The sequence below is a fragment of the Cheilinus undulatus genome, linkage group 21 (assembly GCF_018320785.1).
Source record: "Cheilinus undulatus linkage group 21, ASM1832078v1, whole genome shotgun sequence".
Lineage (NCBI taxonomy): Eukaryota > Metazoa > Chordata > Actinopteri > Labriformes > Labridae > Cheilinus > Cheilinus undulatus.
This window is the reverse complement of record NC_054885.1, coordinates 19,471,121-19,492,264: the sequence shown is the minus strand read 5'-3', so window position 1 is coordinate 19,492,264 and position 21,144 is coordinate 19,471,121. Positions and strand designations below refer to the sequence as shown.

General features: G+C 37.9%; 1 protein-coding gene across 2 annotated transcripts; it reads left to right on the top strand.

The window, feature by feature from the left end:
* Window positions 1-1,476: 1,476 nt before the first annotated feature.
* stat3 (signal transducer and activator of transcription 3 (acute-phase response factor)) lies at window positions 1,477-20,749 on the top strand. 2 transcript variants are annotated; one of them, XM_041817353.1, is made up of 24 exons: window positions 1,477-1,692; window positions 5,594-5,741; window positions 9,074-9,317; window positions 9,486-9,578; window positions 9,670-9,751; window positions 9,882-9,982; window positions 10,156-10,307; window positions 10,604-10,762; window positions 12,154-12,246; window positions 12,369-12,428; window positions 12,524-12,553; window positions 12,642-12,735; window positions 12,819-12,866; window positions 13,041-13,124; window positions 14,452-14,550; window positions 14,657-14,792; window positions 14,886-14,938; window positions 15,024-15,118; window positions 15,270-15,409; window positions 15,493-15,714; window positions 15,850-15,892; window positions 18,481-18,540; window positions 19,476-19,573; window positions 19,788-20,749. In XM_041817353.1, the coding sequence occupies exons 2-24, from the start codon at window positions 5,614-5,616 to the stop codon at window positions 19,826-19,828; spliced, it is 2,355 nt and encodes a 784-aa protein (XP_041673287.1). In that variant the 5' UTR covers window positions 1,477-1,692; window positions 5,594-5,613; the 3' UTR covers window positions 19,829-20,749. The 2 variants fall into 2 exon arrangements, with proteins under 2 accessions (XP_041673287.1, XP_041673288.1); XM_041817354.1 differs by lacking the exon at window positions 18,481-18,540.
* Window positions 20,750-21,144: the final 395 nt, after the last annotated feature.

The window sequence follows — 21,144 nt, the reverse complement described above, 5'->3', positions numbered from 1 at the left end:
TTTGCCATGTAATTGCAAAATGAAAAATGATGGTCCGAGATGCAAGATGACAGTTTGATGACGATGAGAATTTGATCCTAAAGTACCCTAAAGTGGAACTACATTTTGTATGCATGGACTTGCACTTTTATTGTGAATGCCTGAACAGTATTGTCCAGTTCTCAAACATTCAGTGGAAACAGGGTGCAGTCTTTTGCACTTCCCCTGAATTATTCAAGGAATGTCCACACTGATGAGTTGTAACTATAACTCATATGACAAGGTTATGTTTTTTAAGTTAGCAAGGACAGTGGTGCAGGGGTAATGGGAGCTGTTGATCATGTAAGGTATACACTAAGGAAAAGGCACACAAGGAGAATATACAGCTTCCTTTTTTGTCCCGAGAGCCTGTGTGTGATCTTGATGGGGCACAGGCACACAGAGGCCCACTGTGTAGCATAGAGCACCATTAAACTAATCAATGGGTCGGGGAATGCAATTACAGAGAGTGCTCCATCTGAATTGTGTGCCAGGAGAGAACAGTTTGGAGGGCAGGAAGAAAGGTTGTGGATGTCTGTGTATATATAGCACATGTGTGAAATTGAGAAATAAGTGTGCATACCATATTCCTTAACATTTAATTTCATTAAAGGAAATTAAAATCAATTGTTGGCTGTGATTATGAAGCTGTGTTTCAACACAAATATCCACATTTCTAACAGGTTGTACAGTAAAACATTTGTAACATACTAGCCCCATTTGAATTAAATGTATGTGGTTTCCACCATGTATATTTTGCTGCATTATAATCAATATGATTGAATATCAGGTTTGCTATCAGCATGGGGTGGGATCTGCAGAGCTCCTGTAGATTTGTAATTTAAAATGAAAAAATAACACCTGTCACACTGTACAATATAATGTGATTAAACATTACTCTTGGTGTTATTGATTAATTCTCAAGCTTTCCTTCTCTGATGTGTTAAAGCCTCGTTTTGCTTGCCACTTCTTTATCAATAAAAGTTTTCTGATTAATATATACTGTTTAGTATTTTTATTTTCCGGTAGTTTTGAAAGCTTTTCGTTGAAAACCAGACAATTAATTTGCGTAGTTTGTGTTTTCGCCTCGTTTAAATACGTGGGCACAGAAGCCGCTGGACTATTATTAAAAGAGAGGTCAATAATGAACAGAACTGGTGTTATTACACTCTTGATGACGTCGCCACTGCCAGTAACTCAGATGACTTCCAGCCTGGCTGTTTCGTCCATGTGCCTGCACTCCCTCCGCACCACTCAAGCGGCTGGCCTGCTCTAACGAACACCAGCAGGGAGGGTGTGAAGCGGGGAACAGCGCAGTTGCGACAGCAGTAAACACGGCGTTCTCAACCAACCTAACTTGATGTCCCGCCCTTGTGACTCAAAACTATATTTTGATTGGCTACAACGGTACTGACGACAAACATTGGCCTTTCGAGGTGCCAATGAATTACTTTTTAGGGTTTGTGTGACTGGGAAGACTGCAATGTAGGAGATTGGCTCGGTGAAAAAAAATTGTACGTGCAGCACAGAAGTGTTTTCAGACAGAAAGACACAGTTAGAGCGCGTGTTGATACGTTAAACCCACTTTTTTTAAAAGTCTTTACTGAGATTGTCAGGATTTGACAATCGAAAGATTAACACTTTTCCCCGGAGGAACTTTCCAGAAGAGCAAAGGTAAGGAGCTATCACGACTATTGGTCCTGACATATATATAACACGTTGTGCTTGGTCAGAGAGGTCAGATTAATTTCCTTTATGGTATAATTATAGACAACATTTAATACACGTAGCGTGTACTTATACTACAATCTTTGACCCTATAAACGAAGTTAAACTATTTCTGCAACATTACAACTAAGTAATAAGGAGGCTTACACATACTGTTTCAACCTTTAAATCTGTAATATGAATGTATTAACGTCACTTTGGTATGTACCTGTTCCCTGCTTGCTCGTGCCAGTTTGTAATGGAGCTGAAAATACTACGAACCTTCTGGATTCGTGAATTTCTGTTTCGGTTTTCACTCTGCTAAGGCTATTTGTATTGATTCGCAAACATTTTTCATGAAAAAGGACGTAAAGTTGTTCAGACTTGACTAGGTTGCATGTATGGTCTGTGAATTCCTGGCCATTGTTGCTGGTCTCCAGTTGTCACGCCCATCTCCTTCCCATCTGCAATACAACACGTCTGTGGCCATGCATTGGGATGCCCTTCCTCTATAAGAATTTAGAGATACCTTCTGTCCATAGCATCACCATTACCATCATTACTGTTGGTGTATGGTAGTTTTTCCACATACCCATCCTTGGAGCAGACAGTTTCATCTTTGTGATTTAGCGTATTAATATAATTGTACTGAGTGTTTTCGGTTTCAAAGCATGACCTTTATGATTAACCACATGCATTGTGGCTGTGCTTGATCTACCACCATTGTTGTCAACTGTTCTGACAGAGACAAATTACAAAGTTGGCCTGGTTTCTGCTTCTTTGTTTGTTCATGAAGTACTTCCTGGAATTAACGTGAAATGATTTAAGGAATCAGGCTGTGCCAGGTCTGCAAACATCAAAACTGGTCAAAAAGAGCACATCTGTCAGACCTATTAAATTTCTGGCAGAATCTGATGAATTAGCTCCAAACACAGACTACAACAGATGTAGCAAAGGCAGTGTTGAGGCCAAATCTGTGTCTTTGCATGTGGATTGGTATTTGAGAGAATTGGTATCTTTCAAAGCTTACTCGAAACTTTGACCTGTGCCAAAATGTTTAACCCATTTAACTATCAGCCCTTTATTTACCTGCAGTCAGTAACTTCACATAGGACATTGATTTAACGCCAGTTTTACTCAACCTTGCTCAACCAAAGAGCCTAATTGTTGAAAAAAATACCTGTGCAAGAGCCACAATCAAGTTAATTGTGATTAATTAATAAAGTGTGTGGTCCACATGCTTTATTATCCATTTCAACACACTTTGGTTAATCCTCATCAGCGTCTCCTTGCAGCAACAGTGATGTAAAATAAATCCACCACTGTTCCTCAATGTCTTATTTCACCATAAAAGCATCTGAACCTTTTTAATGGTCTTTTTTTTAAATTTTCAGTCTGGAACAAGTTCCTTTTTTGTGTCAAAATCATGTTGTGATCTTTGATCTACCTCTAAAAGCAGGTTTGGAGTCAAACAGGAAGTTGACCCTTAGATTAAGACTGTAGGAAAATCCAAAATAATACCAAACCAGTTTAGAATGCAAAATAGTAGAAATTTGAAATCATATAGAAAGCGTGAGATTAATAACGATTAACTACAAAAATTCTGCTTTTAATTGTCATTATAAATCAGAAAATCCATCATTCATTATCTATAGTCAATTAAAATAATGATTTGGGTTAAAAGCTAATTTAAGTCATTACTCCCTGTTGTCAATTCTGTCAGATGATGTTTTTTTTAATTTTACAGAAAAAACCCAAAACATTAGGCTATTCTCCATTCATTTCATACTGCTTATTTGTTAGAATACCAGCTAAAATGTATGCAGTTATAACTGATTTATTTAAAAAAGATTAGCTCAATATGGTTAATTATAATGATAACGTTTAAAAACAAAAATCATTAATAACATACTTAAAACTCTGAAAAAAATTTCAGGTTATTATAAAATACCAGTATTAGATGACTAAAAACTTGACATTCATCTTGAATTATTAAAATGAAAATCAGATGCATTCAGTGTGTCTGACAGAGTTGACAAAAATCTAAACGTGATTGGCCAAAAAAAAAAGTCCTTTTGAGAAAAAAAAATTGAATATAAAATCTTTTCCTACACACAACTACTAGCTGAGACCTCAACCTACAAAAATCTCCACTTCAAATTATTCTATTAAACGAAACTACAAAGTCGAATTCAAAATATGTTTTTCTCCTTTTCTGAAGAATCAGTGATATTTATCTTGTCTGTTCTTTCTTGCACACATCAGATGGAAACTTACAGAAAAAATAATGGTTGTGAATTAAATTTGACATTAAAAAACAACCGTATAGTGTGGGAAACATACTGATTGAGGTGACTCGAAACAGTTCATTTCTGAGGTCAGGTTTTCTGGGGGAATTATTTTTCCAAGTAAGACTTAAAAGAGACCAATGAGGCTCAAGAGCCTCAAGAGGGTATCACTGATCAAAACAAAAAAGGAAAAACAGCACTGGATTCCTGTAGAAAACTCAAAATGGAACTGTGTGTTTGAACGGTACAGCCATGTAATGCTTGGTTTATATGAGACTGTAATTCATGATAACAGAATGATTAAGGTTTTGGAAGTAAATCAAGCAGGTTGAAGTCCCATCTTGGTGTACTCTGTCCTCCCACGTCAAGTATCAAAGGGATGAAAAGTAGCATTTCCAATTGAGATTCTGTTTGTAGCCGAAACTCTAATTATTGAACAAAAAATCCTGCAAGAGTCATTTGATGAGGAAAATGAAAGAAATCAGTCATTCTATTAGTGATGATGAGTTTTGATGCGACCCTGTGTGTTTTCCCGCTCTGTGCAGATGCACCTTTTTCAGTGAAAGAGGAACAATGGTCATGAGAACTTTCACCTCACATCATCTTATGTAGTACACTGAAAAAAAATCCCTAATCTATATTACACAAGGGAGCCGGACTGTTTTTAATGAAATAAGGTTGCTCCGTGTAGATATTATAAAGAGGTTCCAGTGGGAGATGTAATGAAAAATGAGTTTTAGTGGTTGATGAGTCTAGTGTCCTTATTAGTGCTTGTCTAACTCATGAGTTAACAAGGGCTGGGCCTAGTCTATACTTCTTCTCTTTGGTCTCAACTGTGAGAAGTGCTCTGCATTAAAAAAAATAGCAAATTTCACTTTACAGTCAGACACAGTCTGCTCAGACACTGAGCCTTAATGCACCAGTGTTTAGGGGTTATGTAAGAGGTTCAGACGGCTTTAGCTGGTCATTTAATATAGATGGAGGAGACAACTTTCTGTTGCGGTTATTGTTCGAGTGCAGTCTACAGCCCCCAGGGGACGAGCCTACCCTGCTGTTGGTAAATTTAGAAGGCTAGCAGATGTTATTGTGTGGATCTGATAGATGGCTGTCTTTATTAGCAGCTGCTCTCTACATCATGATTATGAAAAAATGCTAGAATCAAAAGTTATGTATAATAAAGACCATTTTCTTTGGTTTTAAATCTTTACCCTGAGTGGTTAAAATTTAAAAAAAAAGGAAGTGTGGTTTCATTGTCTCTTGCCTCAACAGTTGGTGGCCAAAGATCATCCATTCCTATCTGCTAAGGGAGTGTACAGCTGTTCATCATGTCACCCTATACTTCTTGGTGCAGGCGTAGTGTTTCACTGAACAGGAAGTGACTGTGCAGAATAGGCGGCCTCCCGAGGGGCTGTTTTCATTTTCAGAGAAATAGTACATTTAGCAATTTCTGTCCTGTAAGTTGAGGAGATAGTCTACTGTTATATTATCATTTAGTAACACTCACTGTTTGCCTTCCAAGAAAATGTCTTTAATACTTTGAACTTAATTCTTGTCATTACCCTTTAATTTTCTTTGTGTAGGTTTGAGGAGGTCAGTCAGGATGGCCCAGTGGAACCAGTTACAGCAGCTGGAGACCAGGTATCTGGAGCAGCTCTATCACTTGTACAGTGACAGCTTCCCAATGGAGCTGCGGCAGTTCCTCGCCCCCTGGATTGAGAGTCAGGACTGGTAAGAAGGTTTGAAGATTGATTCATATGGGGTCTTATTAAAAGGAGCATTTCATTTCTCCTGTATGCCAACATATGCACTTAAATTGATTTTTCTCCTGCACTTCCTTTTGGTTACTCAGCATGACTTGCTGAAAACTTGTCCCGCAGACAGCTATTGTGTTTTTACATGCTTTGTAAGACTACTTTGTCATGCCCTCACCTTCCCTCATGGCACAGTGACAGAAACAATATGCATGTTGTTAATTACAGTGCATCAATTCCATTTTAAACCTTAGATGCTAGTAATTTTCTATGCCATTTACACTATCATTTAGATCATACAACCAAATATGAACTACTGATTTATTTAGCATGTATTAACAGCTAAACTGACATTAACAAATGGGAGACTATTCCTTACCTAAAGTTTCAGAGAGAAGAGAGTGTATTTTTTCAGATTTCTAACCTCTTGTTTTGGAGAAAAACATTTACAATCTCATAAAGTTATGTCCAAAGTTATCCAAAATATGAAAACACAGCATGCATTATTACTAAAGCGTACTTATATTAAAATGAGAATACTGAAACTGTTGAAGAAGATGTAAGAATACAAGATGTAAAAATGACACCAAACAGATGAGCAGTAGTCAGCTTTCCTTATGTGCTTTTTTTAAAATGCCATCCTCTAAATGACTGCCTACATTTTCATCTTTCAAGATTGGATCCGTGACCTCATGCACAGTCAGTCTTGCTGTCACTAAAACTGCATCTCAGGTGTCTTAATAATATTACCTCCAACCCCTATGTGAATTAGCACAGAATTGTTAATGTTAATTTAATTCATACTAATTGGTACATTTTTAGATTATTCTGTTCCCAAAGGAACAGAAGAGCAGTTGCAGGTGGTCATCTGTTCCTTATGTCCACATCTTTGATTGTTCCTCTTCAGTTTTGCTTTTTCACCATTTCTCAATTTCCCTATGACACTTTAAAACTGACAGTTGCCAGTCTCTGAGGGAGCCTGGGTAAATGTGGTGAGGGCGCAGGCAGTTCTCTTGACAGTGTCCCTTGAGAAAGGTCACTGCAAAAACTTAAATTTAAGCCAGTGCTTTTACTAAGTTACTTGTTTTAAATAAGCCTTAAGACTCATTTTAAGCCCCCTTCACCAGAAAAGTCCAGATAAAACTTTTTTTGAGATACAAATCACAAAACAATCAAGGCCTGATTTGCTTGTCAGTCAAAAAAAGTTCCCAAATGGGACAAGAAAGCTTAACCTGTTGAGAGTCTTGAAATGAAATGTTTTGTCTAAATTAGTCATTGAATGTCATTTCAAGACACTGAGCAAGAAAGTGATGCTTCCCTCGTCGCAGATTTTTTAATATTTTGGAATAAGATATTTTTCTGGAGTTTCCTGGTGCATCTGCCCAGAAATATGTGTATTTTTTTTTTTTTAATTTTTACCAGAAATTAAACAACTTCACTTGTTTTGGTTTCTGTGGTGTATTTTCCCATAGATGTGTACAGCTCAGAGACATGGTATGCATATTTCTTTATATAAATTAATCAGTGCACAGCATTTATCAATTTGTTCTATGAAACCTACTTTGTTAGTATATATACTCATTTTGTTAAATAATATCATTGATTTCATATTTTGGCATCTCAAACCCTTAAACTGTCTGGCGGCTCAAATGTCCAAGTGAATGAACAGATTATGGATACCATCAAAAATGACATTTTTATAGTGAGAAATTCAAATTAGAATACTTTGGCATGATTCTTTGGTTGAAGTCTATGAAATAAACAAATCCTACTAAGGTTTTTTGAAATAAACCTAGTAAGATCATCTAAAAAAAAATTAACTCGAAATATGCAAGTTCTTAAAAGTCAGGGTGGCACAACTGTAATTATGGGACTTTTATTTTGAAGTAAAGTGATAAAATTAAAGATTGTAGCATAATTTATCCTCCATTTGACTCCAGCTGATACTCATGCCCGAGTGAAATGGTTTGCACATCATTTTGCAGTATAGATTTAAAAAAAAATCATGTCAGTCTCGGGGGCGGGGGTGTACTTTCACTGTTACAACCAATGGAAAAAGAGCTAGCAATTTTGTTAACCCTAAAATTCTTGATTTTCTTAAAAAAAAGTGTCCACTTTCTAACAAGAGCAGATGTAGTAAAATGTGTCTAATTATTTGCCTGTTTGATATTGTAGTAGTTCAACCAGTATACTAGGTGGTCCAGCTGCAAAAAGTGTCATTGTATGTTATTGATTATAATATTTAAAGCTCCAAGAATATTTAATTCTCTTTGGGTAAAGGAGGTACCAAATATTGAAAAAAAAAAGAGTAATTACAGTTTTGCTCAGGTGAGCAGGTACTCTCTATGTCAGTTGGTACAACCAAGGAAAACAGCTAAATTTACCATAAAATTCTTCATTTAATTAAAACAATCTATGTGTTCACTTTCGAATCAACGCGGATCAACTGGTTTGTCCGGTAGCACAACCGCACATGAATGAAGCCTTTAATGTCACTGAGTCATACACCGACCTGCCACGTGTAAATCTTTAAAGATTCCCTACATCACACGTTTTCCTTGATTGGAGATGTGGTTTGAATTTGACCTGGGCAGCTCTAGTTTACAAAATGTATAGCACCTACACAAAAGTACGGTATAAACTTTGAAAAATAGTTTAATTTTTGTGAATTTGAGTTTGGGTCTTTTTTTTTGGCTGAAGCAGTAGCATTCAGGGTGTTAAAAACAGCAGAAAATGAACAAATGACTTGACAGATTTTTATCAAATAGAGACTATGCTAGAGATGGCAGTCAAAATGGAAGATCTGAGGCGCTCTGATGTGACTAGAAATCATTTGTGAAACTGGGATGTCTACACATTTCGACTTCCACGATTCTTCTTTTGTCCTAATCAAGACTTGTTGGAGTTGAATTAATTATTTTTAACCACATCAGATATTTATTTTCACCCCATGTAGCACTAATCCTCCTCTCCCAACATTTAGGGTGTTTTGTAATACTATCAAATGTAATAATGGGTTCAGTTTCACCCAAACGCAATATAAGAGATGGGCAAAATAGAAATATTTCATGCTGTTTTAGCAGTTAAAAAAGTGGGCTTAGTCGAGATTGAAAGCTTTAAAAGTTCACTGAAATGTATTTTGACGTTAGACCAAGAGACAAGTAATTGTGTTTGGTTTGTATGGACAGGAATGTCTGTAAGTTCAGCTATTATCAACTATTAAGCGCAACTAGAAAAACTGTATCCTGATTATCTTCTTCACCTGAAAATAATCATATTTTATCTACTCCATGTTTTTTTTTTTTCAAGGGCTTATGCTGCCAATAAAGAGTCCCACGCCACACTAGTATTCCACAATCTCTTGGGAGAAATAGACCAGCAATACAGCCGTTTCCTGCAGGAAAACAACGTACTCTACCAGCATAATCTGCGTAGGATCAAGCAGCATCTGCAGAGCAAGTATTTGGAAAAGCCTATGGATATTGCACGCATTGTTGCCCGTTGTCTGTGGGAGGAGCAGAGACTGCTGCAGACTGCCACCACGGCTGCACAGGTAGATGGGAGCTACACTGCGTCTTATTCATGTTTTATCAATGAACTTTGCTTCATACATTTTGAATGTTACAATAAGAAATATTTCAAGTTTAATCAAAGGCATTTTGATAGAAATGAGGCCATAGTCATGTAGGAACAATGATTCTATGTTTTTTTTTTTCTGCAGGATGGCCAGGCAGCTCATCCCACAGGGACAGTAGTGACAGAGAAGCAGCAGATACTGGAGCACAACCTTCAAGACATCAGGAAGCGGGTGCAGGTGGGTTTCCATCAGAGCATCACACATTATATTCTTGATTTGGGAGTATAAAGACTTGTAAACATGCTCTATTGTCCTTTTTTTCTCTCAGGATATGGAACAGAAGATGAAAATGCTTGAGAACCTGCAGGACGACTTTGACTTTAATTACAAGACACTGAAAAGCCAAGGAGGTATATTATAAAGAATATTAAAACTTTTACAAGTGATGCTTTTTTGTTTTTTTAGAGAATGTCTTATCTGGTCCAAATTGAAGAAATTGTGTTAGATTACTGACCTATGAAATGTTTGCACATTATACAGAATTGTCCCAGGACCTTAATGGGAACAGCCAAGCAGCTGCCACCAGACAGAAGATGGCTCAGCTCGAGCAGATGCTGAGTGCCCTGGACCAGCTCAGGAGGGTGAGTGTTAATGCTTAGATTATTAGTCAATGAAAAACAATCTGGTTAGAATGGTCCAATTTTCTTTTTTCTCATATCTAAATATATCACAGAATCAGACTGTGTTTATCATTTCAGTGGCAGATGGTTGTGTTTAATGTAAACTGCTTGTTTGTTTGTTTTTTATCTTTTAGCAAATCGTGACAGAGATGGGAGGCTTGCTAACAGCCATGGATTACGTACAGAAGAATTTGACAGATGAAGAATTGGCAGATTGGAAGAGAAGGCAACAAATCGCCTGTATTGGGGGTCCACCAAACATTTGCCTGGACCGCCTTGAAACATGGTAAGAAGGGATGCAAATCTTAGGCTATTTCTGCAGTATGCTATAGATCACAATGGTAATCAATGTTCTTAAACTCTTTTTCTTCATATGTAAAAATGTATTGATTTACAAATTGTGATTTAAATTTTTTTCCTTGTAACTAATCTCTTTTTTCATACCTTGCAGTTCTTGTCATGTCCACATTAGTTTACCATTTCTGTGGTTTTTCATGGGCATATGTGTTCTGTTACCAGTATTATGAGACAGTGAATAAGGTCAAGCTGTCTGACATGAACTGGGTCTGATTTCATAACCAGGATCACATCCCTGGCTGAGTCCCAGCTGCAGATCCGTCAGCAGATCAAAAAGCTGGAGGAGCTCCAGCAGAAGGTGTCCTACAAAGGAGACCCCATCATCCAACACCGGCCCGCCCTGGAGGAGAAGATTGTCGACTTGTTCAGAAACCTGATGAAGAGGTACCGCACGTGCTGAATATTTCTGTGTACATCTGCCCTGACCTGTATGGAGGTAGATTATGCAATGCCATTAATCATTCTGCTGATAGTAACTAATATGATTAATATTTGTAGTTCTAGTACTGTTCTCTCCAACTTTTAGATTATATTTAGATTCCAGTGGCATGTAATTGTCCTGATGCAACAAATTGGAGGACCTTTAAGCTGTCTGCGAGAATTGTGTCAATGCTCCTTTGTGCCCGATGGTGGCCTCAGACATGCTTTCTTTCCATCACCTTACTTCATCCTCGATTTTTAAAAAATGCTTTAAAGTCCTGCACAGTACTGGTTATCAAAGGAAATGGATCAAAATAAATGCACGCATTCAATTTATCCATGGGCTGCTGTAAAAACATGCAGATGTAGGGGTGGGCCATATGGAAAAAAATCATATCACGATTTTTTTTATGGCCAGATGACGATCTCGATTTTATCATGATTTTTTTCATTAAATTTCTAAGACAAATTTGCAAGTTATTGACCAGAAAAAACAACCTTTTCTCTGATTTGTGGGTATTTCTTCCACACCATCCTGTTGGCCAACACAGAATATGTATGTGTGTGTATATACAGTGCTAAACCAATTTATTAGACCACCTGTCATATTTGTCTCAAAGACCATCCAGCATCATGAAGTGCTTTAATGCGGACTCTTTCATTTTTACTCAGCTCTCCGCGTTTTACCATTTTGAACAGGAATGAGGGATTTCAAACTGAATTCACCCAAATTTGAGCTGGCTCACTGGGCTTCTCTGAGAAGTCAGAAATTAATCAAGCATAACATTCAACCACTAAAACTCATTTTTAAAGATGCTGTCGTCAGAGTTCATCAAAGAAACGTTGATAACCTTTGTGCAGATTGTGCAAATAAATAGTTTTTTGCACACTGATGGTTTAGAAAACCAAGACAAAGCTTTGTATAAGAGTTAGAAATCATCGTGAGAACTTAATCTTTAGTTTCACTTTCACTCACAGCATGAGTCTCCGCGGCATCGAGGAGCAGAAGGGGAGGGGGGCAAAGAGTGAGAAGTATTAGAGCCAATCCTATGATAAAACAGATTAAGCAGATCACCAATACATTCTATTTCTTCATGATCTGAGATCATCTTACCGCGCACTCCTATGCAGATGTGTTCGGTTTGCTCCATCTGAGGTCCAAACTGCAGCATTTCTCATGATGAAGATGGTTGGTGCTGAGGTTAGACCAGTTGAGAGCCGCTGCTCTAAAGGAAGTCTTGGGTGAATTTATCGTTAATCAGGCCTGCAATCTTAGTTTCTTTGCAGCAGATGTGATTCTGATATAAGCAGCTTTTTTCTCTCTCTCTTTAACATGAACTGCTCTTGTCTTCCAGTGCTTTTGTCGTTGAGAGACAGCCTTGCATGCCCATGCATCCAGACAGACCACTGGTCATAAAAACAGGAGTTCAGTTCACAAACAAAGTCAGGTAAGATTCTGAACCACTTAAATATGAGACACAGCATATGACATTTCCTTAGACATAACAAAGCTTGCATCCCTTTATGTCCTAATATTATAAGTTGATATTGTATTTCAATTATATTCCAGGTTACTGGTGAAGTTTCCTGAACTCAATTATCAACTGAAAATTAAAGTTTGCATCGACAAGTACGTTTTTTTTTTTCATATTCTAATCAGTTTTAATTTGTTTAAGGCACTAATAGAAATAACAACGGTGCTAATGTCACTTCTTTGTTTTTCAGGGAATCTGGGGATGTGGCTGCAATTCGAGGGTAAGACTTTTAGAACCCTTCTTTGTACATTAACTGTTTATTGTTCTATAAAAGGCTCTCACATTCAGCTTTTGTTTGACTTCCTCAGGTCACGGAAGTTTAACATCCTCGGTACAAACACAAAGGTTATGAACATGGAGGAATCCAACAATGGCAGCCTCTCAGCAGAGTTTAAACACTTGGTGAGTTCTAAATCTAAAACTGATACTGGTTACAGGAGATAGAAGATGGAAAAATCTGACATCTAACATCATGTTTATTACAGACCCTGAGGGAACAGAGGTGTGGTAATGGTGGCCGGACCAATAGTGATGTGAGTATTATCTCTAACATTTGGTGGCAAGTCTCATTTAAAGCTCAAACTGTTGTAAAGATGTCTGTATTCTTTATGTAAGGATGAAAAGTATTGGATTCACCACTGTTACATGAATATCATGCAGATAAATACTTCCTACTTAAGTGTCTTTTGAATTATCTGCTCTTTTAGGCCTCTTTGATCGTCACAGAGGAGCTACATCTCATTACTTTTGAGACAGAAGTCTATCACCAAGGCTTAAAAATTGATCTGGAGGTCAGTATCACATCTTTGTGTGAGTTTTGCCACTTATTTGTATTTTCAGTGTATCTTGCTTGCTGAAGTTGCAGTCAGTCAAGTCGTACTGAAAGAATGAAAGTTTATTTCCTTGACACCCTGAATGTAAGCCATCAGCGGAATGAGTCATTTAAGTTCCCCGCCTTCATAGACTGTCACCATTGCAGCCTACTTAATCCAAAAACCTCTCCCGTAACCAATCCAACCCACTTATGGCACCTTTAACCCATTATTTCAACACAAAGCTAAATTTTAATGTTTTTTCCTTATCCTCTGTGGTTGTGAATAGGACTCATTAAGAGCTCATAAAAGGGAGATGCTAGTTTCATTTAAAATAGGTCATTATGAGATAACAGTGAATTTTGTATTTCCTCTAACCTTCACCGCAACTCAAAGCTCACACCTACAAGTGTGCTACGCTGACTCAGAACAAGTGGTCTTGGGAACAATTCGTCTAATGTCTAATGTAATCTGTTTACCTTTATGGCAAAAAATAGATCTTTTTCTAGTAGTGTTTGTTTCAAAATCAAGAGTGTTGACAGGTTGCTTTGCATGATTAGTAATTGAAAGTAACTGTACTATTTTTAAACGGTATTATTTTTAAATTGAATTTTGAATTTCAGTGTTTTGTTTTATACAAGTACCAAACAGGGGTAGAAGTAGCTCATGACATTTCTTTTAAATAACTGTAATTGAGTCGTGTTTTGGGGTGCTTCTACTTTTTTGAGTAGGTTGCGTAGTGCACATTATACATCAGTACACATCCTCTATCACTTTAAACTTTCACCAAATACCACTTTATTTGCATTCTGCATCGAACTGATTGGTTATTTCTTATAGTTTTTTGATTCAGTACAGTATCTCATAACCATACAACTCGTGTGAGTGACGTCCATCACCATCTTTTTCTTTTCTTTTTCGTTTTTTTTTTTTAAGATTTATTTTGGGCATTTTTGTGCCTTTAATTGATAAATAAGGACAGTGGATAGAGTCAGAAACAAGGATGAGAGCGCATGCAGCAAAGGGCCCCAGGCTGGATTTGAATACAGGCCGTCCATGTACATGGGGCACGCCTTAAACCACTAGGCCATCTGTGCCCCAATCCCCATCCTTTTAACACAATAATATCTCAAGCTACAAATGGCAGCATGCCATCTACATGTAATATTACTGCTACTGAAAGGACTTCTTGAAGAAGCTTGAATGTTTTGGTGTCAGTGTTGAGGAAATAACATGATGTTAGCAAGTGGCCACATATTGCAAAATATGTTAAATATAGCACTATGTTTTTCTTTCTTTTGTGCAGACTCATTCCCTGCCTGTGGTAGTTATTTCAAACATCTGCCAGATGCCAAACGCCTGGGCTTCAATCCTGTGGTACAACATGCTCACTAACCACCCAAAGGTAAGACATCACCCCCTGGTGGAAAGGTGGTGCACATTATTTACACATCAAATATGCAGGGTCAACAATAGTTGTTTTTCAACTGTGATGTTCTTTCTCTGTACAGAATGTGAACTTCTTCACCAAGCCTCCCGTGGGGACATGGGATCAGGTAGCTGAGGTTCTCAGCTGGCAGTTTTCCTCCACTACTAAGAGGGGCCTGACCATTGAACAGCTCACCACCCTAGCTGAGAAATTACTAGGTGAGATGTCATGCCTGAAAGTCTCCTCAGACCTTCAGCTTCTCAGTCCTTTGTTTATGGATGTATGTTGATATTCTGTATTTTTCCCTCCAGGCCCATGTGTCAACTACTCCGGCTGTCAGATCACTTGGGCCAAGTTCTGTAAGGTATGCCACCTACCAACCACACATAAGTCAAACTTCTACCTTGCTATTGTTCAGTGTGAGTTATTTTTCTCTTTCCTCTTCCCAGGAAAACATGGCAGGCAAAGGCTTCTCCTTCTGGGTGTGGCTGGACAACATCATTGACCTGGTGAAGAAGTATATCCTGGCACTGTGGAATGAGGGGTGAGAGGTCATTCTTTGTTTACAGTCAAGTCCCTGAGCAGGACCTGGAAACTCTCAAGCTGTTGAAAAGCATTTGCCAACAGTTTCTAAATACATGTACTATTTTGATATTCAACATCTACTCATATTCCTTCCTGTTGTTTTTGTACAGGTATATCATGGGCTTTATCAGCAAGGAGAGGGAGAGGGCCATTCTTAGTCCAAAACCTCCAGGCACTTTCCTCCTGCGCTTCAGTGAGAGCAGCAAAGAGGGGGGCATCACATTTACATGGGTAGAAAAAGACATCAGTGGTGAGTATTTTTTACTTACCTTTGACATTTCAATATCTAACTGACTCATTTTCACAACACTCAACGTTCATAAATATTTACAGGAAAGACCCAGATCCAGTCAGTGGAGCCCTACACCAAGCAGCAGCTCAACAGCATGTCTTTTGCGGACATCATCATGGGCTACAAGATCATGGATGCCACCAACATTCTGGTTTCCCCACTCGTGTATCTCTACCCTGATATCCCCAAAGAGGAAGCTTTTGGGAAGTACTGCAGACCTGAAGCAGTTCCTGAACCTGAGATGGGGGGAGACTCTACAAGCAGTATGTCTTTACTTTGTTCTCTATTAGGTTTAAAAGAGGCAACAAATAATGCTTAGTATGTATTTTACTTTTAAATGGTTCTCATTATGGTTTGTGTTGTTACAGTGGAGTGCTAACATTTTCTTCCATTGACAGCTATTCAGCCGTACTTGAAGACAAAGTTCATCTGCGTTACCCCGTAAGTATCTGTTACTTCTTTATGTTCAAGTCATGATGTATTTACAGGAATATTATGCTATCCAGTATTAAACTTAAAGTATGCATGCCATGTTTCATTCTATAGTGACAGGAAGTTTTCTTTGGATGTTCCTGCTCTAGAGCTGAACTTCCTTTGTATACATACTGCACGGTATTTCACAAGCTTTGCAAAGAAAGAGGAACAGAAGTTTTTTCACACTCTTAAGACATTCCTGTCATTGGAGAAACTATCACCCAGATATAAACCAGATGTTTCCAAAATAAGTGAAGAAGTAGTTAGTAAAGGATGCGGCTCACCAGTGGCATGATCAGCTCTGCTGTAAAAGTAAAACTAGTTTAGACTAGTGTGTATTCTCAGCTCTAAACAAGCAAACCAACCCGGTCAAGATGATTCTAGAGTTGTTTTTGCTGGAGTTTACGTTGAAGTTGTTGTTCTATGTACACCTGGCACCATAAAGATATTACTTTAAAACCTGAACAGAAAAGTTTGCCTTCAATTAAACCAACATGAAGACATACAGGTGCATCTCAAAAAAATATACGTTTTTTTCCTGTGATTTAATTCAAGAGGTGAAACTTTCATTTATTCTAGATACATCTCACTCAAAGTGAAATATTTTCAGACTTTATTGTTGCAATGTTAAAAATGTTGATTATGACTTTCAGCAGCTTTCACAATGTACAACTATTAGAATATCAAAAAACAGCACTCCATAAAGGATTTATAATTTAGAAATCTTGACTTTCTGGAAAAGTATTCTCATTTACGCACTCAGTAATTGGTTGAAGCTCCTTTTGCACAAATTACTGCATCAATGTGTCAGAGCATGGAGCCAATCAGTGTACTGCTGGGTTTTTATGGAGCCCAGGTTGCTCTGATAGCAGCCTTCAGCTCATCTGTATTATTGAGTCTGGTGTCTCTCATCTTCCTCTTGACAATACTCCAGAGATTCTCTACGGGGTTCAGGTCAGACCAGTTGACAGGCCAATCAAACACAGTAACACCATGATCAGCAAACCAGTTCCTGGTTGTTTTGGCTTCACTGTGGGCAGGTGCTCAGCAGATGGAAGCATGAAGTGCTCTAAAATCTCCTGGTAGACGGCTGACATTGTTGACTTGCTAAAGCACAATGGATCAACAGCAGCAGATGAAATGACACCCCAAATCATCACTGACTGTGAAAACTGAACTTGGACTTCAAGCACCTTAGTCTGTGCCTCTCTGATCTTTCTTCAGACTCTGGGATTTTGATTCACAATTTAATTGCATAATTTAGTTTCATCTGAAAGCAGGGCTTTGGGCCACTGAGAAACGGTCCAGTTGTTTTTCTCCTTAGCCCAGGTGAGAAGCTTATGATGTCCTTGGTTCAGGATTGGCTCGACACTAGGAACACAACACTTGCAGCTCATTTCCTGGACTTGTCCATGTGTGGTTGCTCTTGATCCAGTGACTCCAGCCCTAGTTGACTCCTTGTTACGCTCCCCTAAGTTCTTGAATCTGCTTGGTTTGACAACTCTCTGAAGCCTGGGTTCATCCCTGGACCTTTTCTTACCATACTTCTCCCTTCCAGTTAACTTTCCATGGATATGCTTTGATACAGCCTCTGAGAACAGCCTGCCCTTTCAGCAGTGACCTTTTGTGGCTTACTGTCCTTGTCAAGGATGTCAGTGATTGTCCTCTGGACAGTAGTCAAGTCAGCAGTCTTTCCCATGATTGCAGTTGTTTGTACTGAACCAGAGTGAGAGACTGAAGGCTCGGGAAACCCTTTCAAATTGGAATTTATCACAGTATTCTAATATTTTGGGACAGTGGATTTTTGAGAGAGAAGCTTTCTTAAGATTTTGTAAAGTCTTGGGACACTTTCACTTCACTGTATGAGATTAATCCATAATTCATAAAAATTTCCCTTTTTGAATTAAATCATGAGGAAAAAATGAATTTTTACATGATATTCAGTTTCTTTATATGCACCTTTAATTGTATATCTATGGAGAGAGCAGATCTGGTATAAACCTAACCTTTGAAACTTAAAGCGTTCCCAGAAAAAATATAGCTGCAGTATTTACATATATTCTGGAGTAAAAACTAATATTGCTAATTATAAGGTTCCCATGCGCCTTGGAAAATCTTGAAAACAACCAATTTCCAGTCATAGAAAACAAATGGACAGTGAGAGTAAAAGCAGAGTTTCCTGGGAAATTATTCAAACGATCATGGCTTTGGCCATAGACTGCTATTTTCTTTGAATCAGGTAGAAAGAAACATGTTGGTGTATAGGCAGGATGTTTCTTGTCAAACCATAAATTGTCCCTGAAAATGTCCTGGAGAAGTCCTGGAAAATTTGCTGTAGAATAGAATGGGAAACTGCATTTATGTAACAGAAATGCTGAGTCGATTTTCCCTCCTCTAACTCTATTAGTCACCGATAGAGCATAATCTATGTTCGTGCAGAAGTAAAACAAAATAACACACAGTGTATGCACAGGACAGTCAGCCATTTTTGTTTGTCGGTAGTGAGTTTGATGGCGTTGAGAGACTATCAGTGAGATCCTGACCTGTCTCCTTAGGTGTCCCTCCGTGTTCATGGACTTGCCAGACAGTGAGCTGCTTGGGAACGGATTCCCAGGGTAGGCCCTCGGGGAGGGGGAGGGAGAGGTGGCATGTAGGGTTGTGTGTGCATCTTGTCACTCTTGTTTGTGTGTTTTCCACGGGTGGGTCTCGGGGGAATAGCCGCTGTTCCCCCACCTTCATAATTCCTGTTATTGTTTTGACTCACTGCCACTTTCCCTGGTCCTAATACAAGAGCATCTCCCTGCCATTCATCCATTTTTCACTTGAAGTCAAACTTAAACGTTTCCTAGATATCTGTGTCATAATTCCTCAGACTGAGCTATTTTTGAATTCAACAGTTCAAGTAGTTTTACTATCAGGGTTTGAGGAAATGAGCTTTCAGATAAAGACAGAAACCAGAGTCATCTTAGGGAAGGGAAAGGAACACATCTCTTGCCTTGATACATAATGGCTGATCGCGTAATTAACTGTGCTAACCTCTGTAATACTGTCTGTAGAGATGCTGTTATTTATATCTTTTCAGTCTAAATGAAGAAATCTAGTGTAAGGGAGTTTGTATAAAGTAGATTAAAACAATAAAAGTATCCTGGTTTGATTTATATTTTTGATTAATTTCTGTCCACACATTTGACTTTTGGCCTGGCTCTCGTGAATGCTCATGTAATCTTTCTATTATGGGTCTGATTGGTTGGCCTTTTCAGCCATGAACCAATGCTGGATATGTGGGTTTAACATTGCAGCTGAATCACAGCTCTGTCACTTCTGAAAGCTCCACTGTAATTGTGATGAACGCAAACACTAACATTCAAGCTAGAGGATTGTTAGTTCATAGTAAAGTTGGATAACAAGCTTCCTTCATTTTAGTTGGACTGGGAGTATTTCAACTAACACGAAAAGTTAAGAAGGGAAACTTGCACAAGCATCTTTTTGACTATGTTTGGACACTTCAGTTTGTCATTTACAGTTTGTCTTTTGTCTGCTTTGTTCACAGCACAAACTCTGGAAACACCAGCGACCTGTTCCCCATGTCACCTCGCACCCTTGATTCTCTCATGCATAATGAAGCTGAAACTAATCCAGGACATTTGGGTGAGTCATACACACTAAAACACATTAATTTGTGATTCTGAAGTCCCCAAGTTTACTCACCCAGGCCAATCAATCCTTGTTTTTCAACTAAAGCTCATTATAATCTTGACCCTTTTTGAACCTCGTGTTCTTAAACTGTTTATCCTCTCAAAGATACAAGAACAAGAAAAAACAGGAAAAAGCACTTAGAATCTTGTATGTTTATTTCTTTCAGATTCACTCACTTTGGACATGGATGTACAGTCCCCAATGTAAAGAGACGCGCCATTTCTCTTCATTCTCATTCTTTCTTGTCTGTATTTGATAAGATCTTGTGTTTGAGTATTTTATGATGATTTCTCTTGCCTGTACAGTTTGTTTCTTAATCCTGTGTTAAATTACACTTGTAGAAAATTGGATGATTTTGAAAGACTTTCCTTTGAAAAAGGGTTTTTTGACTTTCCACTCGTAGCTCATTGTTTGAAGTCCTTGACTGATACTGACCTGTTGTATTTTGAGCAGCATACTTTTCCCTTGAATACTTTTCCATCCTCAAAAATATCTCACTATATTGAATTCTATTTTTTGAGAGCAATGTATTTTTGTGTTGATGTCTTTCAAAAGAGATTGTGTTTTAAAAAAGTAGCTCAAGTATTTCTTGTATAAGCTATGCTTAAGAATCATGCTTTGAAAGGTTTAATGTTTTTTAGTATGTTTTATTGCAGATTGAATCAAATGCCAAATGTCACTGGTGTTTCATATTACCTGTAACACGTTTTTGTGTCATTTTAGCCTTTTCTCTAAATGAAATATTTCTTATATTTCTCATAGACATTTAAAGTGTTAAACTGTACAGAAGAGGGATGACACATGGAGTTTTAAACATTAAGGTTATTTCCTGTAAGCTCCACCTTTTAGTGTTGTGAGAAATAATGTGACCTTACCTGTTAATGTGTTCTCCTCTTCCCCTTACATAATTGTTATAAGTGATCACGTGTGTTGTGTTTTGAAAATTATGCATTTTTTATTAGTTTTGAATCCTGTATTCACCTGATTTCATAAATGGTTTAAATCATCTTTAACCCAATTAAATGCAAGCCACATTTGTCTTCTCTGCCATGAAATGTCAAGAAGTTTTCTGTAAATACTGTTACTGTTCATTAATTGGTGGAAAGAAATAAAACAAAGTAAGCGTGAGATGTCGTTTGGTAATTCACTGGTGTTTTGAAAGACTCATGAGAAAATCACAGAAGCTTAAGAATCAAAACAGGAAGTGAAAAATGAGGGTTAAGAACTGCTACACCTCTCGTGGTAAATCATTTAGGCAAGGCAAGTTTATCTGTACAGCACATTTCAGCAACAAGGCAATTCAAAGTGCTTCACACAGGACATTAAAATACATTGACAAAGAAAAAAAAGAAACAATGGAAAAATTTAAACGAAACATGTAAAAGGTGATTAAAAACAGCAAATAAGATCCACAAAAGATAAAAACCTGGGTTCCTCTCAACCTTGGTCCAGAGACTGAATTCTGTCCCAGACATTTCTGGCCAATGCAAGATCCTTATCTGAGCTCCAAGCTCTTAACTTAA

Excerpts from the sequence above, each read along its gene's own strand:
- stat3 (XM_041817353.1), top strand. The coding sequence starts at position 5,614 with ATGGCCCAGTGGAACCAGTTACAGCAGCTGGAGACCAGGTATCTGGAG. Across the intron at positions 12,247-12,368 it reads CAGTTCACAAACAAAGTCAG|GTTACTGGTGAAGTTTCCTG; the intron begins GTAAGATTCTGA and ends ATTATATTCCAG. Across the intron at positions 15,893-18,480 it reads AAGTTCATCTGCGTTACCCC|GTGTCCCTCCGTGTTCATGG; the intron begins GTAAGTATCTGT and ends CTGTCTCCTTAG.